General features: G+C 44.1%; 1 protein-coding gene and 1 long non-coding RNA gene across 2 annotated transcripts in view; one reads left to right on the plus strand and one right to left on the minus strand.

Moving 5' to 3' along the window:
* LOC137532757 (uncharacterized) overlaps positions 1-7,701 on the minus strand; it is a 72,651-nt gene extending 64,950 nt beyond the window's left edge. The window contains exon 1 of the long non-coding RNA XR_011023984.1: positions 7,658-7,701. This is a non-coding gene — a long non-coding RNA (uncharacterized lncRNA). The remainder of the gene's footprint in view (positions 1-7,657) is intronic.
* PHF2 (PHD finger protein 2) overlaps positions 1-12,216 on the plus strand; it is a 762,463-nt gene that overhangs the window by 468,255 nt on the left and 281,992 nt on the right. Inside the window, exon 15 of the mRNA XM_068253616.1 lies at positions 8,805-8,983. Coding sequence (XP_068109717.1) covers positions 8,805-8,983 — 179 coding nt within the window. The remainder of the gene's footprint in view (positions 1-8,804; positions 8,984-12,216) is intronic.

A 12,216-nucleotide genomic window follows, 5' to 3' on the forward strand; every position in this document is an offset into this window, starting at 1 on the left:
GTTTTACTACAGTTATTACGAATGTACTTATATTTTTAATGATTTGCTTTTTTGAAATATTTGAATTAAGTTTTAATCTTTACTAAATGACTTTTTAAAGGATTATCAATTTTATAATAAAAATTGTTACAAAATATTGTTTAGAAACTTTATAGTATGCACATGTATAGTAGTATAAAACGTAAAGATATGTTTTTGGATCCTGATCTGGTTAAATCATTAAAAAAAAAAATAAAAAAATTAAACAGTATTTAAACATCGTTTATGTAAAATCAGTTTTAAATCATAATAATTACAATCATCATTGTGAATTACAAATGTTATTGTAAGTTTCCGTCTACAATTACAGAGAATAGCGTTTTACCGATACAACATTTCATATACATTATTTAATTATTTGAATTTGTAAAACATTATTGTAAACAAAATATTAAAATATAATTTTTTTATAAACGATATTTCATATTAACGTTTACACCAGGCTCCCTTTTTTCCCGACACCCTTTTTGCATGTACTCATGTACTTTTTGCATATGAATTGTCGCTTTTTCAATTCACTTTTTCTCCTAAGGTGATATTTTCACATCTGATCACTAAAGTGCCTTTTAAGCCACCAGCAAGCAAGAAAATAGTCAGAAAAATTGTAACGGTACTTTTTCACTATATCATGTAATAAAGGTGCCTATTAAAAAGGGCGCCCCATAGACATCAATGTTAAACAGGGCACCACGTTAATTTTTGTTTGAAAAATCGTTTGCTAAAATATAAAACAAATATATTGCTTGTTATCTTTAGCTTTCATGTCCATACCAAATTTATCGATTACAGTAACTCATCATTTAACAAATAATCATTTCTAAACTGTATACCATATTTTCCGCTGCTATTTTTTGAGATGCTCTGGAATATAAGATGCACCTAGGTTTAGAGGGCAAAAACCAGGGGGAGAAAAAAACTAAACCTGGTGCGTACATATTTCAGGCGCGTCTTGTACATGTCCTCCCCCAAATTATGTCCTCCTATGTCCCCATGTCTCCCCATGTGTCCTCATGTCTCCTTCATGTCTCCCTATGTGTCCCTATGTGTCCTCCTGTCTCCTCCATGTGTACTCCTGTCTCCTCCATGTGTCCTCCTGTCTCCCCATGTGTACTCCTGTCTCCTCCATGTGTCCTCCTGTCTCCTCCATGTGTCCTCCTGTCTCCTCCATGTGTCCTTCTGTCTTTCCTATGTGTCCTCATGTCTCCCCATGTTTCCTCATGTCTCCCTCATGCCTCCTCCTCACTTCCCCATGTATGCTCCGGTCTCCCCCATGTCTCCTCCTGTCTCAACCATGTGTCCCTGCTGTGCCTGGCTCCGCCCCCCCCCCCCCCTGTGTCTCTCCTCTCTCCCTCTTGTGTCTCCTGGCCCCCTCATGCGAGCAGTGGCTTACCTCATCCACCCTGCCAGCAGTGATTGCAGACATCCGTCTGCTCCATATGGCTTCCTCTAGTGCCGGGCTACTAATGATGAGGTGTCATTAGAACCCCGGCACTAGAGGAAGCCTCATGGAGAAGACGGATGTCTTCAATCTCCGCGGGCATGGTGGATGAGGTAAGCCGATGCTCGCATGGGGGGGCCAGGAGACACAAAATGGAGGGGGGAGCCAGGCACAGAGCGGACAAAGGCGGGGAATCCCCGATGTCGGCGGTTCGTATCAGCAGGGATTCACAAGCCAGGGATTCCCTGCGTTTGCCGTATAAGATGCAGGGACTTTTTCTCCTCATTTTTGGGGAGAAAAAGTGCATCTTATACGGCAGCAAATGCGATTATTGTTTCTAAAACTGTTCCCCATGCTTTCTGAGAAAAAAATCATTTACATCTCAACTTAGTTTTTTAATGTAACAAATTATCCTTTTTCAACAAATTTAGTTAAACTTATATATATAAAGAAAATGTTTATTTTTATGTTTGACTCCTCAATTATCATATTTTTTTTTATTCTATGTTAAACTAATCCATAAACCATAGTTACATAGTTTTTTTGGTTGAAAAAAGACATACGTCCATCGAGTTCAACCAGTATAAAGTACAATACTAGACTGCTCCCTCACATATCCCTGTTGATCCAGAGGAAGGCGAAAAACCCTTACAAGGCATGGTCCAATTAGCCCCTAAAGGGAAAAATTCCTTCCCGACTCCAGATGGCAATCAGATAAAATCCCTGGATCAACATCATTAGGCATTACCTAGTAATTGTAGCCATGGATGTCTTTCAACGCAAGGAAAGCATCTAAGCCCCCTTTAAATGCAGGTATAGAGTTTGCCATAACGACTTCCTGTGGCAATGCATTCCACATCTTAATCACTCTTACTGTAAAGAACCCTTTCCTAAATAAATTGCTAAAACGTTTTTCCTCCATGCGCAGATCATGTCCTCTAGTCCTTTGAGAAGGCCTAGGGACAAAAAGCTCATCCGCCAAGCTATTATACACAAATGTATTTTACACAAACAAGATGGGAGATTAAGGTAAAATTCCCTCCTCCGGGGGGTGTTAAGGTTATGTGCCACCGGAGGGGGGGGGGGTCTTAGGATTAGGCACCACCAGGGAGGACTTAGGGTTAGGCACCACCAAGGGACGGTTTTGTGTGAGGGTAGGGAGAGGTTAGGTTATAGTAAAATATCGATAAGGATTAAAAATATTTACTATATGAATGAAGTGGTACACTATTGGTATATTAAATGATATTTTATCACATTTACTGGTCCTCATTTTAGTAAATGTAAAAATAGAGGTTACAGTGGGAAATAGAATATCAGTATGAGAAACACATTTTACATTTATCATTTTACTAAACGATAATTTTAATATTGTTTATATCTGGTGCCCTTTTTAGCTGGGGCCCTTATGTGCACACCTATTTTACCTGCTTGTTGGTACTTTTTCAACTGCAAAGTGCTGAAATGTTATTTTAAACAGATGATTGTCACCTAGGAGAAAACTTAGGAGACAAAGGCCTCAATTCACTAAGATCATGCTGGAGATAATAAGGCAAGAGAAAACTTATCTTATCTCTTCATTCCTTAAGTTACCTCCTCTGTAGTTAATTTACCTCCTCTGTAGTTAATTTACCTCCTCTGTAGTTAATTTACCTCCTCTGAAGTTATTTTCACATGCAGTTAATTAACAGCCTGTCTTTAACTCTGGAGTTATTTTAAGGATTGGAGAGTTAACTTAAAGACAGAAGAGTTAACTTTAGGTTTGCCTGAGGTAAAATGTTTCCTGAATACTACATGCCTTATCACCATGGTAACAACTCTAGAAGAGTTATTAAAGACAGGAAATAATCTTAGTGAATTGAGGCCAAAGGCTATCATTCATAAAGCATTTCCGCATGTGGAAATGCATAAAACAGCTGACTTTACCGAACACTCGGCAAAGTAAGCATTCATAAAGGCTCTTTCCGCATGAAAAAATGACACTACCAAGCAGAGCGATACATTTCCGCCTTGTGCGGAGTTTTTCTAGATTAATCTAGAAAAAGTAACAAACACGTCCATTCATAAAGATTAGAGCAAGCGGTATGCGGAAGGAAAATACCGCTTGCTCGACAGTAGCGATAGGCGGGTGGATTACATGTAAATGAATGGGACGGACCTCCCAAGCAGCATCAGACAGAGGAGCGCACGGAGGGAATCGGGCAGCTTTTATGTTTCCGCATGTCTTCCGCCACGCTACCGCCAGCTTCCTCCAGAAAACCTCCGCACTTGTATCGCAACAGGCAACTTCTTTATGAATGACCACCCAGAAGTCTTAAGTACCGGTTGCGGAGAAGAACTGTGTTTTCCCGCACTACCGACAGGTTCTTTATGAATGATAGCCAAAGTGAATTAAATAAGGGCCCTTATCTGTTTATCTCATGCATTAGATTCCCCCTTACATCTAGAAATGATGGGCAGATTCTTCCAAGAGACAGATCTCTCTCTGATCAAATCTGATTAGAGATATCTGTCAGCCGCCCGTATACCGTAGGCTGTTTCCCTGATTGATTTCGGCATGAAATCTCCCAGGAATCTGGCAAATTTGCCGCCTCACTGCTGCTCTCTAGTGTATAAATGTACCTCCATGTGTGCATTTATACATTACCTGTCCTATGTTGCTCATTGTGCGCTGCCCATCTGTCTTTTACCTCCTGCTCCTCTTTTTGCACCTCACCTCAAGAGGAGGAAGAGACAATAAAGCATGAAATCTACTTTGTAAATGTTTAAACATAAAATAAAACCATGGGATATCTAAAAAAAGGGTTAATTTTAGGAGTAGGAGGATAGATACAATTGTTTAGCTCATCTGTTTATTTCACCTCAGGTTCACTTTAAGCATCAAGGAGCACATCGATGGTTTGTAGAACTGCATTTTTTTAAACCAGTAAAAATACAGCTGAACACAACTAAAAGCAGGCAGAGGCGTATGTAGCAACACAGCTTAGTGAATCAACCTCATTGTGCTTTAACTGCAGACTATCAGCTTTAATTTGAGGGTAACTACATCCGAATCAGGTGAACGGTGTAGGAATTACAACAGTTTGCATATGTGCCTCCCACTTGTTAAGGGAGCAAAAGTAATGGGACAAATGGCTTCTCAGCTGTTCTATGGCTGGGTGTGTGTTATTCCCTCATTATCACAATTACAATAAGCAGATAAAGGGCCCAGAGTTCACTTCAAGTGTGCTATTTGCATTTGGAATCTGTTGCTGTTAACTCTCAAGATGAGATCCAAAGAGCTATCTACAGTATTACCTAGTTCTGCAATCTCCTTTGTGTGTGGGAAGTGTGTGTGTGTGTGGGGGGGGAGGGGGGTGTCGCTGTCGACTTATGTCCCTTTACGCTTTACATGACAACCTGTCACTTCTCCAGAAGTTCTAGAGAGCTTCTTATTTGCCATGGGCACTTTCTTACATGGATACACCACTGGGAGCAGGTCTCTACATCCGAGCTTTACGCAGTTACCGGATGTTCTTCCCCGCATGACAGGGTATGTACAATGGACATAATGCAAAAATGTTTGTTAGGTTGTTTGTGGATTTAAATATTAGGATGCATCTTAGAGCAAAATATATTTCAGGACTAATAGTTGGACTGTATGTTTTTACCTGTAGTGAAGTAGAAAGTTAATTTTTACCTACTCTGTACAACGGTACCTTTTTATGTTCTAATGTTCTGTAGAGGTAAAGTTGTGTAACTTGTTAACAACCAATATTTACAAGTCCTTCTCCAAGTCTGATGTTCCCAGCTGTATGTTATTAACGTATATGGCGCTCTACTGTTGGCACGTACAAAGTGCATGAACTTTCATTTATCAGTCGCTTGGGCAGCACGGTGGTGTAATGATTAGAACTCTTGCCTTGCAACGCTAGGTCCCCGGTTTGTATCCCAGCCAGGGTATTTTCTGCACTGAGTTTGTATGTTCTCCCCATGTCTGTGTGGGTTTCCTATGGGCACTACGGTTTCCTCCTACATCCCAAAAACATACAGAAAAGTGAATTGGCTTCCCCCTAAATTGGCCCTAGACTACAATACATATACTACACGATAGATACATAGACAAAAGACTATGGGCCTGATTCACAAAGCAGTGCAAACACTTTGCACGCCTGTGAAAAGCCCTTTATCACGCCTAAACTTAGTTTAGGCGTGAGCAGAAGTATCTCGCGCGAAGCTCAGCGCGCAAAGTTTTGCACGCGCAACCACGCAGGCGCACAGCGCAGTGCGCGTGCAGCGCCCATTAAGCCCTATGGGACTCTGCGCGCAAAACTTTGCGTGCGGGAGCTTTGCGCGATCAGCAGCACAAAGCGGTGATAACTCTGCTAGTGCAAAGGTTATCACACCTAAAGTATTTTAGGCGTGATAACTGAGTTATCACCGCTTTGTGAATCAGGCCCAATGGTAGGGATTAGATTGTGAGCCCCTTTGAGGGACAGTTAAGTGACGAGACAATATACTGTACTCTATACATTGCTGTGGAAGATATTGGTGCTTTATAAATAATAATAATAATCTGTACTAATTTGAATCTTTCATCTGTCTGCTCATATGGCCATACTGTCCAGATCCTATTATTAACCTCCCTAGCATTCTGGACGAGCTCAGCTCGTCCAGCAAAAACTTGCTGAAAGTGTTTTGGACGAGCTGAGCTCGTCAATCCCGCCAGGGAAATTTCCTGTTTCTCTGCACCGCCCGCTGCAATTTTCCCTCATCAGAGGGATTCCCCAGGATGGCTGGATGCCTGACTGCACGCTGTGGGTAGCGATCTGTGCTACCCCCAGCATACAGAACAAGCATCCAGCCACCCTGGGGAATCCCTGTGCAGCTGGCGGGGCAGAGAATGTGCTGCGTGCAAGGATTCCCCCTATGTGTGCGGACGGGTGTCCACTCTGTGCAGGGGGATTCCCTATGCGGGCTGGTAGTGGCCGGCGGGGATCCCCTCTGTGCAGCAAGGGGGGGGGGGGGGGTGTCCCGTTCTATGCTGGCTGGTAGTGGCCGGTGGGGACCCCCCTTCTGGGCGGGAGGGTGTCCTGGTCTTTTGCAGGCTGTGGGTGGCCGGCGGGGACCCCCCTTCTGGGCGGAGGGGGGGTGTCCCCGTCCTTTGCGGGCTGTGGGTGGCCTTTCCCTCCCCCCTCCCATCCCCCATGCAAGCCCCCCCTTCCCCCTGAACCACTTCCCTCGGTGTGAGTCCTGTTCTACTCACCAGGCTGTCTCCAGCGGCGCCAGCAGAATCCCTTCTTTCTCTAACGCCGAAGTCCCGGTCTGTGACGTTACTGCTACGAGGCTCAGTGACGTCACCAAGCCTCGTAGCGGTAATTACACAGAGCATGAGACTTCGGGGTTGGAGGAAGAAGGGATTCTGCGCCGCCGCCGCTGGAGACAGCCTGGGTGAGTAGAACAGGACTCACACTGAGGGAAGGGGTTCAGGGGGAAGGGGGGGCTTGCACAGGGGATGGGAAGAGGGAGGGAAAGGCCACCCACAGCCCGCAAAGGACGGGGACCCCCCCCCCCGCCCAGAAGGGGGGTCCCCACCGGCCACTACCAGCCAGCATACAATGGGGACACCCCACAGCCTGCAAAGGACAGGGCCCCCCTCCCTGCCCAGAAGGGGGGTCCCCAATGGCCACTACCAGCCAGCATAGAATGGGGACACCCCACAGCCTGCAAAGGACAGGGCCCCCCTCCCTGCCCAGAAGGGGGGTCCCCAAAGGCCACCAACAGCCTGAAAAGAACAGGGACAACCCCCCCCCCCAGAAGGGGGATCCCGACCAAATAAAAAAAATGATTGCAAAAAAAAAAAAAAAAAGTTTAAAATGATTGGAAATTAATTGAACCACTTCTTGCACGGAAATCCTGGGGAAATAGAACGCCAGGGAGGCTACATGTCACTATCCTGCTTAGTGTTCATTATCTGCATAATTTGTATCATCTACAAAGATGGCAATATCATTCTGCATTCTCTCTACTAAATCATTAAAAAATAAATTGAATAGGATTGAACCTAGTAATGATCCTTGTGGTACCCCACTGCTAACAATTTTTCTTTTTGAATATAGCCTGTTTACCACCACTATTCTACTCATGCATGCACATAAATCAGTCTGAGATTGCCCAGGAGCAACAAAATGTACTACTTACACCACCAAATAGATGGGTTGTACTGGCACAGGATCTTGGAGAGCTACAGCCTTCAGTCAGACCACCTATGTTCATCATATGCTTTGACTCTTTTATAAGCCATTGACCCAAAACAAGCCTGCAAGACAGAAGATTTAGTGTAGTTGCTTATTCTTTATTATTCAGTGCTCAGGAAGTGCAGCAAATTGCTAAGCATGAAAGCCAGATAATTTGCAGTCAAAAACAGGCCGTGTCTATTTGGCTGTGAGAGGTTTACTATACAGGGAATTTTTAATGACACAATACATCACCAAAGTACTATTAATGTCAAATAGTAGACACCTGCAGCATGATGTTTAATGCCTGAGTGACTTATCAACAGGCTTGAAAAAATGGGTCCTGTAGAAATGCTGAAAACTTAATAGTGATTGTATTTTCTGAGGTTTCAGAAGAGCTCGTGGTAGTACCATTGATATTATCACAGACTAATTTTTTTTGTCCCATTTATTACTGCTAGCTTTGTGTTCTTAAAGGACTTACGAGGCGAAAGGAAAAAGTTCAGTACCTGTAGCTAATTTGAATGCAAGGAGGACGCCATCAGCGCCCTCCGTGCAGTTACGCCGGGTCCCCGCTGCTCAATATCCCCGCGAGCCGGCTCCCGACTCCACAGCCCGGGTCATGCCACCTGCAAAATGTCCGCCCGAGCTGGCCGCGGCTGCGCAGTCCGCACAGACGCGAGTGCGGCTGCACAGCTCTAAGGCCTCCCCCCCCGATCCACGCTGAAGGCTGTCTCCTGTAGCATGGATCGGGGGAAGGCCCTAGAGCTGCGGCCAGCTCGGGTGGACATTTTGCAGGTAGCATGAGGCAGTGGGGTCGGGAGCCGGCCCGGGGGGGGGGGATATTGAGCAGCGGGGACCCGGCGAAACTGTGCAGATGGCATCCTCCGTGCATTCAAATTAGCTACAGGTACTGAACTTTTTTTTTTTCCTTTGGCCTCGTAAGTCCTTTAATGTGGTTGATGTTTGTTATCAGGAGGGGCCTCACCAAGATTTTTCTTCAAGGCTCTCGTTCTGTAGTAATGTTACTATTTCTTCTTTATGGAGTTTTTCCTAACTGATACTGATGATGATGCATAATACCCTATCTAATATATAGTTATATTTCCCAGTCCCAAGGGAATCAAGCCACAGAACAGTGCCAGCATCTTTGGATCTCTGCAGAATTTTAAAGAAGATAAGAGCAAACCAGTGAGAGATGAGTATGAATATGTCTCTGATGACGGTGAGCTAAAAATTGACGAGTTTCCCATCAGAAGAAAGAAAACAACGGCAAAGAGAGATTTATCATGTAAGATGCAATCTTTCCTTCAGATAAAGGGATACCAATTACAGTGCATATTCTCATATGTTTGTTGTTTACCATTTCAAGTTAGTTATAGGCCTACTTTAGACACAAACCTGTTTATCAGGGTCCTGTTGATCTCAGCACCCATGATTGGTGCGGGCGCTCCCAGGGTGTGGAGTCTAAGTGGGCACGGGTCTTCACCAGCAAGGAATGATGGGCTGCCAGCCCTAATGAGTGGCTGACTACTTTTCTACATGGTGCCTACCAGATCATGACCCCTAGGCCTGCCCCACCAGAGACAAGAAGAACAGGTTAACCTTTCTGTAAGGGAAGGAGAAAGAGGACCGATGTGACAGGACTGAAGGCAAGACTGGCATAACAAGACTGGTGAGACAGGATTGGCTGACAGGACTGGCCCGCAGAAGTTGACTGACAGGACTGGCATGGCAGGACTGGTGTGTCAGGACTGGCTGACAGGATGAATGCTGTTGCTGATCCCAGACGAATGCACATCGCTGCGTGTGAGTGTCTAGAGGAGCCAGACTCTCAGTTCCTCTACAGGAATCTTTGTACAGCGGCGGACAGATTTTTAGCCTCCGAGAAAACATTGCCTTGATAAAGGGGGTCCTACGTGGTTCCGAAACGTTGGCCATATGCTTTTACATGGAACCAATTAAGATTAACTTTGGATGTGCCAGCTCTTTACTTTGTTGAATACTGCATAGAGGACTTCATTCCTCTTTTTCAGCTCTTGCACTCCCCTTAAAGACTATGGGCCATATGCAATTCACTTTTTCACCTGACTTTTCTCCTAGGAGATCATTTTTCATCTTCGATTTAAAATCTTCGATTTAAAATAACTTTCCAGCACTTTTCAATTTAAAAAGTACCAAAAAGTAGGTAAAAAAGTGCTATTAAAATTATTTTCAGTATGTTCTTGCTTTCTGGTGGCTTAAAAGGCATTTTATTGACAAGTTTAAAATTATCACCTAGGAGAAAACTCAGGTAAAAAGGGAATTGCATATGGGCCTATGGGTTTAATCCTTTAGTCCAGGGGTCAGGAACCTACAGTTGATCCTCTGGACAGCGGAAGTGTCAGGTATGTCTTCAGCGTCTCTTGGTTTTCATTAACGTTAACAATTTCCCCGAGAGCCAGACAGGAGAAATAGCGACTAACAGCCTGTACAATTAGCTAGCTGACTTGGGGGTTGACTCACTTTGTAGGACGAGATCCCTGCACTTTGGCCCAATAGGCTGCTTGTCAAGTGACAGACAGCCTATTGGGCCAATAAAAGTGCTGGGATCTCGTCCTACAAAGTCACTGGACCTGGCAGGGTCCAGGGTGGGACATTTGGAGCGGCCGATCTTTTTTTTTTTTTAATTTTTTTTATTGGGTGCAAGTAAGTTATACCTACTTTGAAAATTTTACTTGCGCTGTCACACTAAGCTGCACTACGCTACCCGATATAAATGTTATTTGTCTTGTCTATTGTCTTGTCTCTACTTGAGCAGTGTAGCTTAGTGAATCAACCCCTAACTGTGAGCCAGATGTAGCCATCAAAAGAGCCTCATCTGTCTCCCGAGCCATATGTCTCTACTCCTGCTTTAGTGTGTGCGAGACGATAGTACAAATGTGAGAACTGAAGGCAGGACTGGCATAACAAGGCTGGTGTGACAGGATTGGCTAACAGGACTGGCGTGACGGGACTGGCCGGCAGGAGTTGACTGACGGGACTGGCGTAACAGGACTGACTGACAGGACTGGTGTGTCAGGACTGGCTGACAGGACTTGACTGAGAGGACTGGCATGACAGGACAGATATTACAGGACTGGCTAGCAAAGGTAGACTGCGGAAGGACACATGCTGCAGTAGAAATAAAAATGCAACAATACTGGGCTCCGAATGGTCAGAGTTTAAATACCCTGTGCCAGGGCTGAAGCCATGCCCCTGGCCGAAAGCGTAAAAGAGCTAGGGGCATGCGTGCACACGCCTAGTAGGATACAGCCGCGCCGCCCAAGCACACCAGTCCCGGAAGTCCGCTGGAACCCGGGAGCAGTAAGTGTGTTCTTAGTTCTGTGTAGACATTGGCATTGTTATTAAGTATGTATTGAACAATGGTGGTTACACTGTTTTTACACCTAAGGAAGAGAGAAATGCTCAAAAACGTTTCAGTACTGCATGTATTCATATTGCCACGCAAGAGTGCCTCCCCTAGATCTTGATCTTTTCCTAATATTTGAACCTATGCTTATTAAGCTGTTTGATAGTATATTTAAATTTATGACTGTAACAAAAAATGTTGACTTTGGCTTATAAAGAGGTACCACAAATACGTAGAATGGTAAATGTTCATTACCAAGCAGCACTTGGCTTATATCACCCAGGGAAGCCATTCACAAGTGCTCCCCAAAAGAGAGAGTATTTAAATTGCCACAAATAAGTAGCATGGTAGGTGTACATTACCATCCTGGAAAGCCATCCATGAGATGCTCTCATGGATAAAGCAAAACTTTAATTTAGAAATTATTTGGTCTGACCTTCAGCTACTGCACATGTGTAAGTCAGATCTTACATCAAATAAAGTTAAGCTGAGCTTTAAGATGACCATACACTATACATTTTTTTTTATCTTTTTGATTCAAAAAGTATGATGATTTTTTTCCAATTGATAACTTTTGTAACATTTGACCAATGTGTCAAACACGTGTTCAACTTTTCCCCAGTACAAAAATAAAAAATACTGAACTGTAAACCATTTAAAAAAAAAAACCTGTAAATATTTTTCCCCAAAAATCCCAAAAAAGTGTTAGATGTGTAATCATCATAAAAAACTTTAATTCTTAACAGCATTTCCTTATTCAGAGGTCATTATTCTGCTTCCCTCATCTGTAATCATTGTTAGAGTTATAGCACTATGCAATGCAATACGCCAGAGCTCATGGATCTGCTCCTCTCATGCAACCCCCCACTTCGGGTATCACATTAACTAGGGCGCAGCTTCTCCAGTGGGAATCATGCGGTTTCTCTACCTCCGAGGGCAGGCTACTGTTCAATTCTGTTTGGAGCTACATCGAGAAACTCACAGCATCTGCTCTGAGGCCCAGTGCAAACCATCGGCGAAGGGGTTGTCGTTCAGGTGCCCTTGCAAGGCTTAAGAAAAAAGGTCTGAGGTCAGCCATCCCCTCAGTCCTCCTAGCAAACGTACGCTCCCTCCCCAACAAGCTGGACAAACTG

This window comes from Hyperolius riggenbachi, chromosome 9 (assembly GCF_040937935.1).
Source record: "Hyperolius riggenbachi isolate aHypRig1 chromosome 9, aHypRig1.pri, whole genome shotgun sequence".
In the NCBI taxonomy this organism is placed as follows: domain Eukaryota; kingdom Metazoa; phylum Chordata; class Amphibia; order Anura; family Hyperoliidae; genus Hyperolius; species Hyperolius riggenbachi.